This window comes from Lactuca saligna, chromosome 4 (assembly GCF_052625555.1).
Source record: "Lactuca saligna cultivar CGN05327 chromosome 4, ASM5262555v1, whole genome shotgun sequence".
Classification (NCBI taxonomy): Eukaryota; Viridiplantae; Streptophyta; class Magnoliopsida; order Asterales; family Asteraceae; genus Lactuca; species Lactuca saligna.
In genome coordinates, this window is record NC_136420.1 from 80,378,809 (window position 1) to 80,398,091 (window position 19,283).

Genomic DNA, 19,283 nt, shown 5'->3' on the forward strand with positions numbered 1-19,283 from the left:
ACAGTGTTTCAAAGTTGATCTATCAAAGCTAAAAAATTTCAGCATTTCAGCAAGATTTTTAAAATTTTGTAATCTATGAAAATTTTCAAACAACCATAACTCATTCGTTTTGAATCGAATTGATCTGCGGTTTTTTTTTTTTTTCCAATGTTTAGTTTACAGTTTGTAGATGAATTTAGAATATAATTTTGTTGATTTTGATATTATATTCAGTGAGTTAGAATCCTTCAAAGTTGAACTATCAAAGTTGAAATATTTCAACTTTTTAACTATTATTTTAGACTATAATTCTGAATTTTATGTATCTTTGACAGATAAATCATATGAAAGGGATCTTGATGGACTTGATTTATACGTTAGTTGATTTTTTTTGGAAAATTAATTTTGCAAGTTATAATATTATAACATCAATGTAGATTAGTTATGCATGAAATGGAAACGTAATCATTTTTTCAAGTTGTATCGTATCAAACATAATAACATATTCGTTTTAATGAGTTCTATTAAACCCAAAAACTTATTTTAACGACTTGTACTCTATGCAATTCAAGTTGTACCGGTCCAAACGGGTCTAAGAACCGGAAAATCCGGACCCGAACACAATTCATCCGGTTCAGTTCACGGTCCACAATATTCTCCATAACTGGTCCGATCCAAATGCTCACTTCTACCATAGCCCTAGCGGTGGTTTTAAAGCAGAAAAGGTCCAGGCTTGAAGCTAATAGTCGTCAGGGTGATAATTGGGTGGTAGGGCCCACCATACTTATTAATATTTTCCATTTTTTTGTAAAAGGTATATAACATATAATCAATAAAAATAAATAAAAAACGGTAACATAATATTTTTGTTATAGCAGAACTAGACGTTAACCAAACCAAACTATAACTAAAAAAAAAAAAAGGAATAAACTCGTAAATTATCTCTAACTTAGAGGGCAATTAATTTTAATTTACTCTTATATTAATAAAGAAGGTAATCAAAGGAAATTTTTGTTGGAGTGTGGATAAAGACAGTGACAAAAAAGAAGAGTGGGGCAGAGTTTAAAGACTTTGTCTCTCACAGAAGAAAGAGAGAGAAAATTCAATTCGGTGAAATTGGTATTTATTATTATTTAATGTGAAGAGCGATGGTGTCCGATCAAGAGATAGCAAAAGGGATTCAGATTCTTCTCACCCAATCTCACCCCAAATCATTCACTACTCTCGATCATGTTGTTAATCAGCTTGGTGAAAAACTAGGGTTTGATTTGACTCATAAGGCAGCTTTCATTCGTGACCAAATCAACCTACTCCTCTTCCACTCCCACTCCCACTCCCAATTCCGCAACCCTCCACCGCCGCCTCAACCCTCCGTTCCTTCACCGGTGACCACCTCTGGGATACCTAAAGACCAATTTTCCTTCCAACATCAACAGCCCCAATTTCATTTCAACCAACAACAGCCTCATGCGCCTCCTCCTCTTCGGCCTCAATATCACCATTCTCATTTTGCCACTGAACATCAAGAACCACGCCAGAGACACCCGGTTAAGCTTAACTTCGGTAACCCTGAGCCGCCGCCGCCGCCTCCTCCAGAGCAGTCACGACTGCAGACGTTACCGGAGGTGAAATATGAAGGATTCCCCATTCAAAATGCGGTTTGGAAATCGCCCGAAAAGATCAAGAAAGGGTACGGATTTCTACTTCTTCAGTTTAAACTATTTGTCTATGTCATTTTTCATTTTTATGCAATTAGGGTTATGTTGAAATCGGGGGAATAGCCTCTAAATTGACCATGTAATGTACACACAAGTTGAATTCCCTCTTCACTTAGCTTCTTTTCCTTTTTTCCTTGATTCCATAATAAAGAAAGAACATTTGATTCTACATTTCTACTATAAATATCCATGAATCTCCCCGATGTAATGAAGGGTTAAAATCAAGAAAAGCATCATACTTTCATCTCTTTGAATCTTCATCTCAACATTGTACATTCACTTTCTTTTCTTTCTACCTCGACGACATTGCTATAATGTTTTCAATGAACACAGGCCTTCAACCAACAAAAGAAGAGGTGGGCCCGGGGGGCTAAATAAGCTCTGTGGTATTTCACCTGAGCTACAAGTGATTCTAGGAAAATCATCCTTATCAAGAACCGATGTATGAATCCTACTTTCTGCATAAAGAATTTGCTGTATTCAAGTAAAAACACTCATATAAAGCTTATATCTTTCAGATTGTGAAGCAACTATGGGCCTACATAAAGAAAAACAACCTTCAAGATCCTGAAAACAAGAGAAAGATAATTTGTGATGATGCTTTACGAGTTGTATTTGAAACTGATTCCACTGATATGTTTAAGATGAATAAGTTGCTTGCTAAACATATCATCCCACTTGAACCTACAAGTAAACTTGCACAAAATATAATACTTTTTCTTCAATTTGCCTTTTTGATTTTAATTTAAATTACAAAAATGTTGATTTTTCAGAGGCATCATCTCGTAGGAAACCAAAAGTGAAGGTTGAAAGTAGCGATTTTATTCCATGTCAAGTTATAATCTCTGAAGCGCTTGCAAATTGTTTGAATATGCAAGAAAGACAAATGTCTCAATCAGAGGCTTTGAGACTTGTTTGGGAATACATAAAGGTTAATAATCTTGAGGTATAAAATATAAAATATTAAATAACATTTCAGATCCTGAAAATGTATATAAATGTAGGGATTATTTGATTGTTTAATGTTTAATGATAGGATCCTGAAAATCCTGTGATGATTATATGTGATGCAAAGCTTATGGAGATTTTTGGATGTGAAAGCATTTCTGCAATGGAAATACCCGAATTGTTGGTCAAACAACATTTACTAATCCAATGATCTATGTTGACTGGTGGGTATTTTAGTAATTTAGTCTTTTCTTATCTCGTTTCTTTAATGTAACCTTTTTTTTTTTACTATTTGTTTTAGGTATACAAGCGATTCATCAACTAATGATTTATGGTGTTCTTTGACTTAGTGAAGAAACTTAGTGGATTTGTGTTTGATTTTGTTGTTTTATTCTTTCCATGTGGTTTCTAATAGTGTTTTTACAACCCCTTTGTAAAAAATGTCTAACCTTGACTACAATTTTCATGGTTTGCAACAAAAAAAAAGTAGTCTTTTTAGGTAATATAAGGATTAAACGTGTAACAAAAACATAACCAAACAAGCAAATTACCTCAAACCATAGGGACCATTTGTGTAATTGACTCTATTTTTTACAACTCGGAACAATGTACTTATATTTTTATGTCTAAACGAATTCACGTATGTAGATATTATGGACTACAAATTGCTATCATTCGTAAAAATGTAAGTATATGTTGTTATTATGGGTAAAAAAATGAAAATAATATACATTTTTAGGATAAAAAGAATGTATGTTGCCTAATAATTACGACTCCTAACTCCTATAAAGCCTTAGAACAATGAAGAGTATAACAAAAGCTACTACGATGCATATTAAATAAATAGCCTTTTTGTTGTCACCCTTGAAGATTGCCTTTGAAGCCATTTGTCCCATTATGCTTGCAATAAATCCCACCATTTTCTACCAAAATATAATCATAGAGTTATTTTAACCATGGACATAAAGTTTATTTACAATTAAAATGCACAAAAAAGATAAATAATGCTAGAACGACCGATTTTAACCATTTTCTTAATCATTGTTGTATAGTTTTGTTCTAAAGTATCACTTTTTGTTGCCTTTTAGTTTTTCATTTTGGAAATAAAAATGAATGTGTTTCTTTTTAATTATAATAACAACTTATATGTAACATGGAACTTGCAATATGCTTATAACTTATAAGTTTCATGTTACGTATTGTTATTATTGTAAATAAATAAAAGTAGTCGTTGTTATGAGAAATATAAGCATGCTTTGCTATTATAAGAGAAAAATAAAGTGTAATTTACTTGTTAATATTGTTCATCTAAAAAAGTATAATGAAATTTTAATTTTTTTAAAAGACTAGAGAAATAATTCTCACCAATACCGGGGGATCAATATATGAAAGTGGCTCCAAAAACATCTCTACGTTCCTGGAAAATAAAACATAAGTCGAGTTTATTTCAGAATTGGGTATTCCAATTGCATTGGATGCTTGTACTGTACAAGCATTAGAAGCTGTGAAGTTACCTTATAAGCACCTTCCCTTGATACATATGACACATATGGAGACTAAAACCCTTTCCTAAAGGTTTATGTGTCTTGCAACATTCTACACAAAAGGTAGAAGCACTTGTTACAACACTCGACAAAATTAGGCATAACAAACTTTTTAAAACTATTTTTGATGATGAATATGGGTTTTTGCGTATGAGAGATTACATAGGGTTTTTATTCCATCTTTTTGGATGAGATATATTTGACATTAATCTAAGTCCCAAAACAAAAATTAAAAAATAAAAAATACCATATGATGTTATGTTACATCATGTCAATGTCATGTATGTCAAAGAAGTCCACTCTTATATTTATATATTATTGAAGAATTTACATAAACACGTTAACAAATGAGTGATGATGAAAGTCTTTGACCATGTCTAATTACAATTTGACTAGGATTTTGGTGTTAAAAATGTTGAGATGAGAAATAGAGACCTAGTTTCCAAGAAACTCCAACAGTCATTCCATCATGCATCGTGGGTTGTACCACGAACTCGAACTTTTGTCCTAAGTTACTCATCAAAGAAGAGAAGAAATCCATCACTTGCTGATAAAAAAAGTGAGTTAGTATAACAAAACATAAATCTATGTTTTTTTAACAAATAAATTTTCATTAACTAGCAAAGAACCCTATATATACAAAAACAATACAGTTGCAACACTGGGTTCCATAGAAAAATAAATGTGAAAACATCATAAGAACTAGTAACTTATTCTAAATATCACATGGCGTACCTTCTTTCCACGAAAGGTTTGGAAAGTGGAGACAAACCTACATATGCAAAGACAATCGTGTCCAATGATCTCAGACACTTCATTAAGTTTTTTGTTCTTAATTGCTTCATAAAATCTGAGAACTGTCTCCATGGCTTTGTTATCTCCATCATTTGATCCTTTAGACGCCAATAATGGCAATAATGGTGTTTGTTTTCTAGGACAATATCTTTTGAAACCAAAAGTAGAAAGCTTTGATGATTTAAATGGATTGAGTTGATGGTGGTAGATGGAATTTGTATGTGGAATCTTGTTATGGAAGGTGAAGGGAGTAATGAAAATTTTGTGGAGGGGTAATGTGGTTGAGGGGAAAGATTTTTGAATCATTTTGGAAGATTTCTACAAAAGAAGAAAATATCGAATATAGTTTTTTTAGGATGTTGGATGTTTAAAGGTTATAAGGTAGGAATCTTTGTTGTACAAGTTAAGAATAAATAGGGGTTTTCTATAAGTATCCCATCCCTTTTTCAATTTCATCCCTTTGATTTGAGTTTTTTTTTTGTCTTTTGTTTTTTTTGTTTTTTTTTTTTTTTTTTTTTTTTTTTTTTTTTTCTTATTTTGATTTTTTTGTTGTTTTTAATTTTTAATTATTATTATTATTATTATTATTATTTCGAACAAAATTTTATAATTCGGATGATTTTATAAAATTCGAACAACTATATAAAATCGGTTTTTAATTATTTTTTTATATCTTATAATAATAATAATATTATTATTATTACTACTACTACTATTATTATTATTATTATTATTATTATTATTATAATGACATTATCAATTCGGATGAAATTTTAAAATTCGTAAGAAATTATAAATTTGGACGACATAATAAAATTCAAACAACTATATAAAACGGAACAAAAGCAAAGTTTGTCTTTATTTATCACAGATATATTAATTGGTTCGTTATTACATTTGTGTGGTGCGTTACGCGGATTGAAAATAAACTTTACTTTTGTTCCATTTTATATAATAGTTTAAATTTTATAATGTCGCCCGAATTTATAATGTTGTTCGAATTTTAAAATGTTGTCCGAATTTTATATGGTTATCGAAATTTATAATAATAATAATAATAATAATAATAAACCTTTTACATTTGAAATTTATAACAATCCTCCATTTATAGCACAACCCTAAAAAAAGGTTTTCCAAAAAAAAAAGCTAAAAAATGTTGTCACGATTTTTAAAAAAATATTTAAAAACCGATTTATATAGTCGTACGTATTTATATTGTCGTCCGGATGTTTAAATTTTATATGAAATTTATAATAATAATAATAATAATAATAATAATAATAATAATAATAATAATAAAAGAATTAAAAATAACAAAAAAAAACAAAATTGGAAAAAAAAAAAAACAACAACAAAAGACAAAAAAATATATATATATATCAAATTAAATGTTAAAATTTTGATTTGATTGATTTAGAGGTAAAAATAGTGAAGTAGGGTGGGTTACTTATAGCACAACTCACAAATAGTTTAACGAGTAAGCATCAAAAGGATGACCTTTTAACAATGAATTAAAGTATTGTATTTTTCGAAAGGTGTTAGAAACGGATGATGGATCTAAGAATTTTTACAAGTTGGGGAAAAAATCCATATTTGTAGTGGACTATTTGGCCATAGTAGTAGAAGCGAATTATGTAAATGACATGATCTATTTTTGTAATTTACAATAAATCAAATAGAATTGTATTATTTATATAATATTAAACTAAAACTTCTACTTTAAGACAAATTACATCGAATAGGTAATTTTTAGTAAGGGCATATTATGGTATTATCATTAAAATGACTAAGGCACAGAGTGGATATGAGGAGAGTAGTGTCGGTAGGATGTAACATAGAGTGTAAGACCCTCCATAGTTTAGGGGTTTAAAATGTAAATATATGTTTGTCGTACTGCAATCATACGATTATAACAATAATTGTAACCGGTTCTTTCGAGCCTATAAATGGGGCCTTTGCTCATAAGAAATAATAAACAAGAGATATTTGAGTGTCTAAGACTTGAGTTGAATCTCAAAGTTCTTCCTCTGTTGACATAGTTGTTTTATTTCTCAATAGTAGAGTCATATCCAAACATATTCATATAATCATTCATATAATTTAAACAATCCATCCCGACGCATCATTCAGGTATAATCATATCCTAACTTTCTATTAATTTCGTCATGTTTTTAATTTTGATATCAGAGCTAAGTAACGTTCTTACTATTATTATCCATATTCAATCTTTTGTTTTTATGAATATATGCATCATCAAGAAACATTATTATGAATATTCATATGTTCATACATACTGTTATTCATAATCATCGTTATAACTCAATATTAAAATCAATTCCACCAACAATTTCAACATATATCGTAAGAGGTTTTTAATATAATTATAACTATGTACCAACAAGTTAGAAATATTTTTCAAAAAGTTTTTAATTCTCCGTATGAAAAGTTTGGTATCATCACTACCATTATAAATATAAGAGTAATAACCAAACCCAACCATCAACCTCTTATTAAAATTTATAACTTTTAGTTGTAACTTTGAAAAAAATTACTATTTTGTTTTTAAAAGTTTTAATCATGAGTTTTTCAAATTTAAATATTAATAAACAAGAACTAATTTTTTTCGTACTGAAACAATCTAAGAAATTTCTTTTAGAATTAAAAACAGATTCTAAAATATCAATAATCAATTGCGTATCTAATATTGAAGCAATACAAATAATAGATAATAGTATAAATTAGAAACAATAACAAATAAAAAATCTTGAAGATAAGATAACGAGATTAATTTGTTAAAGATATCTCAAGAAATAGAAAAATCACTAATAGTAACTACTTCGTTAATAAAAAAAACTAAAGATTTCATTTACAAAATAAATACAACTTATTAATATGGAAACTTTACAAGAAAAAGTAGACCTTTTAACTAAATTATTTGTAGCATTAGAAATTCCATCTGAAATTTAAAAAAATAATACAGAAACAGAAAATAATTCAGATAATAATGATGACGCAAAAGTAATATATGATTTTTAATCCGATGATGGAAATCCTTATTCAAATCCATAGAGAAATTCACAAAATAATTTTGGATTAAAACGAAAACAATCATATGTTGAAGATGATTATCAAAGTCAATATATTTATGGACCACCTTTATTAGAAGAAAATTTTCTATATAGACAATGAATGGTTAAAAATAAACAAAACAAATAGGAACAAATACCTCCTCAATACATACCCAAATTATTTACTTTTCCAACAAATTCAGATATTCTTTTTATTGACTGTGATCAAAATCCCGAAACAAAAATTCAGGAATGGAGAAATAAAATGGGAGTACAAATTCAGTTAACTAAAGAATTAAGAAATTTACACCCAACACATTTTCTTAATTATATCATTCATAAAACACAAGGTAATGCATATCGTTTTCTCTCATCTCTTGATGAAACTAAAACAATGATGATATCTACTACTGATACTATGGAAACATTTAAAAATATATTAAGTCGTCTTATTCAGGAATTCATAGGAAAACAAATTGAAGATAAAGTATCATAGGAAGCTTTTCAATTAGAATCATTATGGCATTTAACGCATCTACGAATCTGTAATATATGCTATGTAGACCCATTTATATGTGAATATTCTGAACATTATTATAATTTAGATTCCACTAGAAAAAAGGTAACATTAGATATGTTTTATCAAAAATTACCATCGTTGGTAAGCCAAAGTGTAATAAAAGATTTTCAAGAATCCTTACAACAAAATAAAATTGCAGACACTTTAGGAGCACGAATAAGTACACTAAAAACATGGATGCAAAAAAGATATTTAGAACAAAAAAACAACACAAGATGCAAAAATTGATTTATGTTGTGAAGCCCTTTCTAATAAAGTTAATCAATATTGTTGTAAAGATAATAATAGACAACGATATAATAATAAAATCTGGAAAAAAAAACAAACTTATAAACCTAAATATAAACAATATTATAAACAAGGAGAAAGAAAATATTTTCAAAATAGAAAACAATATAAACAGAAATATCAATCTAAAACAAACTATTTCCCATCGAATAAAAAAGATTGTAAATGTTGGATATGTCAAGAAGATGGACACAAAGCTTATGAATGCCCAAAAAAGACTAAAAAGGAAAAAAGAAACAAATCTATTAAAAATTGCATATGATCTAGGATATGAACCTATAGAAGATTTCAGATATAGATTCAGACATAGATATTTATGCCTATACAACTGATTCTGATTCAGATGTAGATAAATAATCCTATGGTGAAAGTATTATTGGAATTAGGACGTAAGGGAAACCTTATATCTAACCCATACGATGTATACATTGAAAAAGCATATAGTGGTATGAAGACACCATCAAAAAGCATAAAATAATAAAGTATACAGTGATATAAATATATCACCAGAGCATACATTGATATGAAAATTCTCATATCATCATTTGAAATATTAAAAGCAAACAAATATGAGCACACATTCAGGTACTCAAGAAGCACATGTATTCAGACATCAGGCATATTGACATGGTAGCAATCATGAAGCAAATACAACACCAACTCAAACAAAAGCAGGAGCAAAAAGCATCATTAATTAGACAACTTGAAGCAGCCAATCGTGAAGAAGAGCAACTACAACAGATACAACAAATTCTATCATCTTATTTAGCAGTTAAAGACGAAGCAACTCGCAGCTCAACAACAAAGCAACCAAAAGAAGACATTCAAGAAATATCATCTGATGATAGTCAGTCACAAACAATACATAAAACAGAAAAACAACCTATGGCATCAAACCAAGAAGAATACTTACCACTTCAAGCTGATCATAAAAACATAAAGAAACGGTATGTAATTATCAATGAAGAAAACAAATAAATATATGACGATTGGGGAATTGCTAACTCATATATTCTTGGAAAAAATGTCATTCACAAAAGTTACAAAACAACGAATGAAGTAGAAGTCGCATACAACGAAGCATACAAAGCAGTCATAAAAGATAATGTCAAATGTTCAAAAACAGCTCTCCTTACACCAAAAAACCCATATCTAGTTTTACCCCACGAAAACATGTATCCATCCCAAAGTCTCTTAACCAATTAAACACAAAAATTGCCCTTGAAGCCATTCCATCAACCAAAGAAAAAGAAGCCATGAAATAACCAACTACTCAAAATTTTGCTCAACTATGGAATAGTCTCATTAAATAAACCGAAGTCCATTCTTTGATGGGCTTTTATCCGGTAGCCAGGCATCCAGGCCCCAAAGCAGTTTTTCTAGTTGATTTATCAGATCCTATGACTTTATGGGATTATTTTATCCGTGGATTTATTGACACCATTTATTTTGAAGGCACCAATCTCCACTGCATCAGTGAATTTCCATCTGCTGTGCAAACAATAATCAGAAATTATAAAACACGTTTTGCTAAACAAGAAAGAGGATTATTCATCAAAATGCATTCTAATTACCCCATTTTTTATGAAGAATCTCAAGTACTTATCACAAGCATTACCTTTGCAAATATGGGAATAAGTAATGGCTTGAAACCAACAAAAGATGATCTACCTCATGAAACACCAACACAGGGTCATCTAATTTTTGCACTAACCGGTGTCTATCTAGCATCATCTCGCATAGGCAACGGAAAAGATCAAAAATCAAGAGTCAGAGTGAACTATGTCAGTAAAAATTTCGTTATCTATTCTCTAACAGACAGTGAAATCACTCCAAAAGCATTAAAAACAATTGAAACTTTCGAGCAACCATTCAAAAAACTTTCTCATCATCTAGCCGAATTACTCATTGATATAAAAAACAACTTTGTAAACACATAATGCATGCACCACGACATAAATTGCAGTCACTGTATAGAAAATACGGAAGAAACACCGTTCATGGAAGACTAACATTAGCAATAAACAAACATCATTCAAAATTATATGTCCTTCGGTGGTGGGAGAAATAACGCAAGCAATGACGTAAAAAGCCATTATTATTGAAGAATTATTGAAGACACTTGTCTTTTCAATGTGTAAGGGATTATATTATTAATGTAAATATTGTGTCAGTAGAATTATTTGTATTTGTTGTTGTATAATTATTATTTGTATTTGTTGTTGTATAATTATTGTTTGTATTTGTCGGTAGAATATGACATAAAGTAGTGTCGGTAGGATGTAACAAAAAGTGTAAGACCCTGCATAGTCTAGGGGTCTAAAATGTAAATATATGTTTGTCGTATTGTAATCATACGATTGCAATACGAGAAACATATATTTACATTTTAGACCCCTAGACTATGGAGGGTCTTACACTTTATGTTACATCCTACCCACACTACTTTATGTCATATTCTACCGACAAATACAAACAATAATTATACAACAACAAATACAAATAATTCTACCGACACAATATTTACATTAATAATATAATCCATTCCTCATTGAAATGACAAGTGTCTTCAATAATTCTTCAATGATAATGGCTTTTAACGTCACTGCTTGCGTTATTTCTCCCGGCTTTTTACGTCACTGCTTGCGTTATTTCTCCCGCCACCGAAGGACATATATTTTTGAATGATGTTTGTTTATTGCTGATGTTAGTCTTCCATGAACGGTTTTTCTTCCGTATTTTCTTTACAGTGACTGCAATTTATGTCGTGGTGCATGCATTATGTGTTTACAAAGTTGTTTTTTAGATCAACGGGTAATTCGGCTAGATGATGAGAAAGTTTTTCGAATGGTTGCTCAAAAGTTTCAATTGTTTTTAATGCTTTTTGAGTGATTTCACTGTCTGTTAGAGAATAGATAACGAAATTTTTACTGGCATAGTTCACTCTGACTCTTGATTTTTGATCTTTTCTGTTGCCTATGCGAGATGATGCTAGATAGACACTGGCTAGTGCAAAAATAGATGATCATGTGTTGGTGTTTCATGAGGTAGATCATCTTTTGTTGGTTTCGAGCCATTACTTATTCTCATATTTGCAAAGGTAATGCTTGGGATAAGTAGTTGAGAGTCTTCCTAAAAAATGGGGTAACTAGAATGCATTTTGATGAATAATCCTCTTTCTTGTTTAGCAACGTGATTTATAATTTCTGATTATTGTTTGCACATCAGATGGAAATTCACTGATGCAGTGGAGATTGGTGCCTTCAAAATAAATGTTGCCAATAAATCCATGGATAAAATAATCTCATAAAGTCATAGGATCTGATAAATTAGCTAGAAAAACTGCTTTGGGGCTTGGACGCCTGGCTACTGGATAAAAGCCCATCAAAGAATGGACTTCGGCGTATTTAATGAGACTATTCCATAGTTGAGCAAAATTTTGAGTAGATGGTTTTTTCATGGCTTCTTTTTCTTTGGTTGATGGAATGGCTTCAAGGGCAATTTTGTGTTTAATCGGTTAAGAGACTTTAGGATGGATACAAGTTTTTGTGGGGTAAAATTGGATATGGGTTTTTGTGGTGTAAGGTGAACTGTTTTTGAACATTCGACATTATCTTTTATGACTGTTTTGTATGCTTCGTTGTATGCGGCTTCTGCTTCATTCGTTGTTTTGTAACTTTTGTGAATGACATTTTTTCCAAGAATATATGAGTTAGCAATTCCCCAATCGTCATATATTTCTTCGTTTTCTCCATTGATAATTACATACCATTTCTTTATGTTTTCATGATCGGCTTTAAGTGGTGGGTATTCTTCTTGGTTTGATGCCATAGGTTGTTTTTCTGTTTTATGTATTGTTTGTGACTGACTATCATCGGATGATATTTCTTGAATGTCTTCTTTTGGTTGCTTTGTTGTTGAGCTGCGAGCTGCTTCGTATTTAGGTGCTAAATAAGATGATAGAATTTGTTGTATCTGTTGTAGTTGCTCTTCTTCACGATTGGCTGCTTCAACTTGTCTAATTAATGATGCTTTTTGCTCCTGCTTTTGTTTGAGCTGGTGTTGTATTTGCTTCATGATTGCTACCATGTCAATATGCCTGATGTCTGAATACTTGCGCTTCTTGAGTACCTGAATGTGTGCTCATATTTGTTTGCTTTTAATATTTCAAATGATGATATGAGAATTTTCATATCAATGTATGCTCTGGTGATATATTTATATCACTGTATACTTTATTATTTTATGCTTTTTGATGGTGTCTTCATACCACTATATGCTTTTTCAATGTATACATCGTATGGGTTAGATATAAGGTTTCCCTTACGTCCTAATTCCAATAATACTTTCTCCATAGGATTATTTATCTGCATCTGAATCAGAATCAGTTGTATAGGCACAAATATTTATGTCTGAATCTATATCTGAATCTTCTATAGGTTCATATCCTAGATCATATGCAATTTTTAATAAATTTGTTTCTTTTTTCCTTTTTAGTCTTTTTGAGCATTCATAAGCTTTTTGTCTGTCTTCTTGACATATCCAACATTTACAATCTTTTTTATTTGATGGGAAATAATTTGATTTAGATTGATATTTTTGTTTATACTGTTTTCTATTTCGAAAATATTTTCTTTCTCCTTGTTTATAATATTGTTTATATTTAGGTTTGTAAGTTTGTTTTTTCCAGATTTTATTTTTTATATCGTTGTCTTTTATTATGTTTACAACCATATTGATTAACTTTATTAGAAAGGGCTTCACAACATAAATCAATTTTTACATCTTATGTTGTTTTATGTTCTGAATATCTTTTTTGCATCCATGTTTTTAATATACTTATTCGTGCTCCTAAAGTGTCTGCAATTTTTATTTTGTTGTAAGGTTTTTGAAAATCATTTATTACACTTTGGCTTACTAACGATGGTAATTTTTGATAAAACATATCTAATGTTATCTTTTTTCTAGTGGAATCTAAATTATAATAATGTTCAGAATATTCGCATATAAATGGGTCTGGATAGCACATATTATAGATTCGTAGATTTGTTAAATGCCATAACGATTCTAATTGAAAAGCTTCATGTGATACTTTATCTTCAATTTGTTTTCCTATGAATTCCTGAATAATACGACTTAATATATTTTTAAATGTTTCCATAGTATCAGTAGTAGATATCATCATTGTTTTAGTTACATCAAGAGATGAGAGAAAACGATATGCATTACCTTGTGTTTTATGAATGATATAATTAAGAAAATGTGTTGGGTGTAAATTTCTTAATTCTTCAGTCAACTAAATTTGTACTCCCATTTTATTACTCCATTCTTGAATTTTTGTTTCGGGATTTTGATCACAGTCAATAAAAAAATATTTGAATTTGATGGAAAAGTAAATAATTTGGGTATGTATTGTGGAGGTATTTTTTCCCATTTGTTTTGTTTTAACCATTCCTTGTCTATATAGAAAATTTTCTTCTAACGAAGGTGGTCCATAAATATATTGACTTTGATAATCATCTTCAACATATGATTGTTTTCGTTTTAATCCAAAATTATTTTGTTAATTTCTATATGGATTTGAATAAGGATTTTTATCATCGAATGAAAAACCATATATTACTTCTGCGTCATTATTATCTAAATTATTTTCTATTTCTGTATTATTTTCTTGAATTTCAGATGAAATTTCTAATGCTGCAAATAATTTAGTTGATGTTTCTACTTTTTCTTGTAAAATTTCCATATTAATAAGTTGTGTTTGTTTTGTAAATGAAATCTTTAGTTTCTTTTTACTAACGAAGTAGTTACTATTAGTGATCTTTCTATTTCTTGAGACATCTTTAACTAATTAATCTCGTTATCTTATCTTCAAGATTTTTTATTTGTTTTTGTTTCCAATTTATACTATTATCTATTATATGTATTACTTCATTATTAAATATGCAATTAATTATTGATATTTTAGAATCTGTTTTTCATTTTAAAAGAAATTTCTTAGGTTGTTTCAGTGTTTTACGAAAAAAATTAGTTCTTGTTTATTAATATTTAAACTTGAAAAACTCATGATTAAAACTTTTAAAAACAAAATAGTAATTTTCTTTCAAAGTTACAACTAAAAGTTATAAATTTTAATAAGAGGTTGATGGTGGGGTTTGGTTATTACTATTATATTTATAATGGTAGTGATGAGACCATACTTTTCATACGGAGAATTAAAATCTTTTTGAAAAATATTTCTAACTTGTTGATAAATAGTTATAATTATATTAAAAACCTTCTTACGATATATGTTGAAATTGTTGGTGGATTTGATTTTAATATCGAGTTATAACGATGACTATGAATAAGAGTATGTATGAACATATGAATATTCATAATAATGTTTCTTGATGATGCATATATTCATAAAAACAAAAGATTGAATATGCATAATAATAGTAAGAACGTTACTTAGCTCTGATACCAAAATCAAAATATAATGTAAGTAATAGAAAGTTAGGATAGGATTATATCTGAATAATGTGTCGTGATGGATTGTTTAAATTATATGAATGATTATATGGATAGGTTTGGATACGGCTCTGCTATTAAAAAATAGAACAACTATTTCAACAGAGGAAGAACTTTGAGATTCAACTCAAGTCTTAGACACTCAAATATCTCTTGTTTATTTCTTATGGGCAAATACCCTATTTATAGGCTTGAAAGAGTACAATTATTGTTGCAATAGTATGATTGCAATATGACAAACATATATTTACATTTTAGACCCCTAAGCTATGGAGGGTCTTACACTTTATGTTACATCCTACCGACACTTCTTTATGTCATATTATACCGACACATACAAACAATAATTATACAACGACAAATACAAATAATTGTATTGACACAATATTTACATTAATAATATAATCTCTTCCACATTGAAAGGACAAGTGTCTTCAATAGTTCTTCAATAATAATGGTTTTTTTAAGTCATTGCTTGCGTTACCTATCCATATAATTTAAATAATCCATCACGACGCATCATTCAGGTATAATCCTATCCTAACTTTCTATTAATTTCGTCATATCATTAATTTTGGTTTCATAGCTAAGTAACGTTCTTACTAGTATTATGCATATTTAATCTTTTGTTTTTATGAATATATGCATCATCAAGAAGGATTATTATGAATATTCATATGTCCATACATACTTGTATTCATAGTCATCGTTATAACTAAATAGTAAAATCAAATCCACCAACAATTTCAACATATATCGTAAGAAGGTTTTTAATATAATTATAACTATGTACCAACAAGTTAGAAATATTTTTCAAAAAGTTTTTAATTCTCCGTATGAAAAGTTTGGTCTCATCAATACCATTATATATAAGAGTAATAACTAAACCCCACCATCAACCTCTTATTAAAATTTATAACTTTTAGTTGTAACTTTGAAAGAAAATTACTCTTTTGTTTTTAAAAGTTTTAATCATGAGTTTTTCAAGCTTAAATATTAATAAACAAGAACTAAATTTTTTTTTGGTAAAACACTGAAACAATCTAAGAAATTTCTTTAGAATTAAAAAATGATTCTTAAATATCAATAATCAATTGCATATCTAATATTGAAACAATACATATAATAGATAATACTATAAATTGGAAACAAGAACAAATAAAAAATCTTGAAGATAAGATAACGGGATTAATCTGTTAAAGATGTTTCAAGATAGAAAGATCACTAATAGTAACTACTTCGTTAGTAAAAAGAAACTAAATATTTCATTTACAAAATAAACACAACTTATTAATATGGTAACTTTACAAGAAAAAGTAGAAACATTAATTAAATTATTTGTAGCATTAGAAATTCCATATGAAATTCAAGAAAACAATACAGAAATGAAAAATAATTCAAATAATAATAACGCAGAAGTAATATATGATTTTTAATCCGATGATGAAAATCCTTATTCGAATCCATATAGAAATTCACAAAATAATTTTGGATTAAAACGAAAACAATCACATGTTGAAGATGATTATCAAAGTCAATATATTTATGGACCACCTTCATTAGAAGAAAATTTTCTATATAGACAATGAATGGTTAAAAATAAAAAAACAAATAGGAACAAATACCTCCTCAATACATACCCAAATTATTTATTTTTCCAACAAATTCAGATATTCTTTTTATTGATTGTGATCAAAATCCCGAAACAAAAATTCAGGAATGGAGTAATAAAATGGGAGTACAAATTCAGTTAACTGAAGAATTAAGAAATTTACACCCAACACATTTTCTTAATTATATCATTCATAAAACACAAGGTAATGTATATCGTTTTCTCTCATCTCTTGATGAACTGAAACAATGATGATATCTACTATTGATACTATGGAAACATTTAAAAATATATTAAGTCGTCTTATTCAGGAATTCATAGGAAAACAAATTGAAGATAAAGTATCACAGGAAGCTTTTCAATTAGAATCGTTATGTCATTTAACAAATCTACAAATCTGTAATATGTGTTATCTAGACCCATTTATATGCGAATATTCTGAACATTATTATAATTTAGATTCCACTAGAAAAAAGGTAGCATTAGATATGTTTTATCAAAAATTACCATCGTTAGTAAGCCAAAGTGTAATAAAAGATTTTCAAGAAGCCTTACAACAAAATAAAATTGCAGACACTTTAGGAGCACGAATAAGTATACTAAAAGCATGGATGCGAAAAAGATGTTTAGAACAAAAAACAACACAATGTATATTTTTTCTTATAAACGAACGTATGAATAATGATAAGAACGAGACTTAGTTCTAATACCAAAAAACTTTCATTATCATTTTTAAAACTATAAACTATTAAATATGTCTCAAGAAATAGAAAATTCACCAATAATTATTAACAATGAAGAAAATGAGTATGGATATACTTTTGACGTTTTAATTAATAAAAATAATATCAATAAAGATGCTGTAAGAAAATCAAATTTTACATTGTCCGAAAAACATAATTTTTGAAATAACACATTAAAAAACTTCTTTTCTAGAAAAAATATTATATATTATGGAAAAGTTATAGGGGAAGAACCAATACCCATAGAATCAACTCAAGAAATATCATTATACCTATAATAAATAAACAACAAATTAGAAATAGATTATCTAATATTAAAGAAATAGATAGAATAAAAATTGCTTATATTCTCATATCAACTATTCAAGTAATTTTAAAAAGTACTTTTAGTGACTTAGATACACCATTAGAATTAGAAATCAAAGATGATCGCATAATTAATAATCAAGAAAATATTATTGCAAAAGGAAAAGGTAACTTAATTGAAGGAAAAATAAAATTTAATATTAATATTCAACTAGGATTAAGTCTTAAACATAAAAATTTAAGTAATAGTATTACCGTGCGATATAAATTATTAAGACAAAATTTTATGTTAAAAGGTAATCATCCATTTACTATTACATATCAAATAAATTATGCATTAACAAACTCTCATCATAGTATTACGTTTAAAACAGAAGATAGAATTTATATTGATAAATTATTTACACATTTATTATCAATTGAATCACCAAATATGACTAATAATAGAATTTTTAATGAAACTAATTTTCAGTTAATAATAACTACTCCGTTAATAAAAAGAAACCCAATTATAGAACCTCCAATTTCAACTATTCTTGGTAGATCTTCCTTTGCGGAATGTCAACCTACAACATCTAATGAAAATAACGATGAAAAACTTGAAGATATTAAAGAAATGATTAGAGCATTAAGTTTAAAAATATTACAGAATCATCTAGTAATTCCTTAAAATATTTTAAAACACTTGAAGGTTCATATCAAAATATAAAACCATGCATACCAGATAAAGAAATGATTATAGAGATACCGCAAAATTTACCACAAGGAACATTAGATAATATTGGACTTAGTTCTGAAGACGATAAATCAATATGAGATAAATTAAATATAGTTAGTCAAAAATTAAAAAAAAATATAAACAAACTCCTGAATTATTACAAAATCTAACTCAACAGAAAATGTTACTTGAAAAATATTTAAAAATAAAAACTATTAAAGAAGAATCACTTAATGAAAAACCACCACTTTGAAAAAACCACTTACTATTAAACGACCTTTCACGTGGTAAAATTATGAGCAATAAAACTCAAGTATATTGTAATTTCAATAATAAATATAAAATTAATTTATTTAAAAATTATAGAAAAATTTAGAAAATCCCACAAAACATTTAAAGGAAAAAGAATATGAAATACACGAATTAATTTCTAAAAACAAAAATTATACTGCGTATCAATTAACTAAAATC

The 19,283-nt window shown here is 28.4% G+C and overlaps 2 protein-coding genes across 2 annotated transcripts; one reads left to right on the top strand and one right to left on the bottom strand.

The window, feature by feature from the left end:
• The first annotated feature begins 1,050 nt into the window (after positions 1 to 1,050).
• LOC145042197 (uncharacterized) lies at positions 1,051 to 3,310 on the top strand. Its single transcript, XM_078990582.1, has 6 exons — positions 1,051 to 1,669; positions 2,031 to 2,139; positions 2,216 to 2,387; positions 2,471 to 2,643; positions 2,734 to 2,869; positions 2,947 to 3,310. The coding sequence occupies exons 1-5, from the start codon at positions 1,128 to 1,130 to the stop codon at positions 2,854 to 2,856; spliced, it is 1,119 nt and encodes a 372-aa protein (XP_078846708.1). The 5' UTR covers positions 1,051 to 1,127; the 3' UTR covers positions 2,857 to 2,869; positions 2,947 to 3,310.
• A 1-nt stretch (position 3,311) lies between these two features.
• On the bottom strand, positions 3,312 to 5,453 carry LOC145042198 (uncharacterized). Its single transcript, XM_078990583.1, has 5 exons — positions 4,925 to 5,453; positions 4,625 to 4,736; positions 4,160 to 4,241; positions 4,011 to 4,062; positions 3,312 to 3,568 (listed from the first exon to the last, which is right to left on the bottom strand). Exons 1-5 carry the CDS (start codon positions 5,288 to 5,290, stop codon positions 3,422 to 3,424), a joined length of 759 nt encoding a protein of 252 aa, XP_078846709.1. The 5' UTR covers positions 5,291 to 5,453; the 3' UTR covers positions 3,312 to 3,421.
• Positions 5,454 to 19,283: the final 13,830 nt, after the last annotated feature.

Excerpts from the sequence above, each read along its gene's own strand:
- LOC145042198 (XM_078990583.1), bottom strand. The coding sequence starts at position 5,290 with ATGATTCAAAAATCTTTCCCCTCAACCACATTACCCCTCCACAAAATT. Across the intron at positions 4,063-4,159 it reads CAAGGGAAGGTGCTTATAAG|GAACGTAGAGATGTTTTTGG; the intron begins GTAACTTCACAG and ends TTTATTTTCCAG. Across the intron at positions 3,569-4,010 it reads ATATTGATCCCCCGGTATTG|AAAATGGTGGGATTTATTGC; the intron begins GTGAGAATTATT and ends ATATTTTGGTAG.
- LOC145042197 (XM_078990582.1), top strand. The coding sequence starts at position 1,128 with ATGGTGTCCGATCAAGAGATAGCAAAAGGGATTCAGATTCTTCTCACC. Across the intron at positions 1,670-2,030 it reads CCCGAAAAGATCAAGAAAGG|GCCTTCAACCAACAAAAGAA; the intron begins GTACGGATTTCT and ends CAATGAACACAG. Across the intron at positions 2,388-2,470 it reads CATCCCACTTGAACCTACAA|AGGCATCATCTCGTAGGAAA; the intron begins GTAAACTTGCAC and ends TTGATTTTTCAG.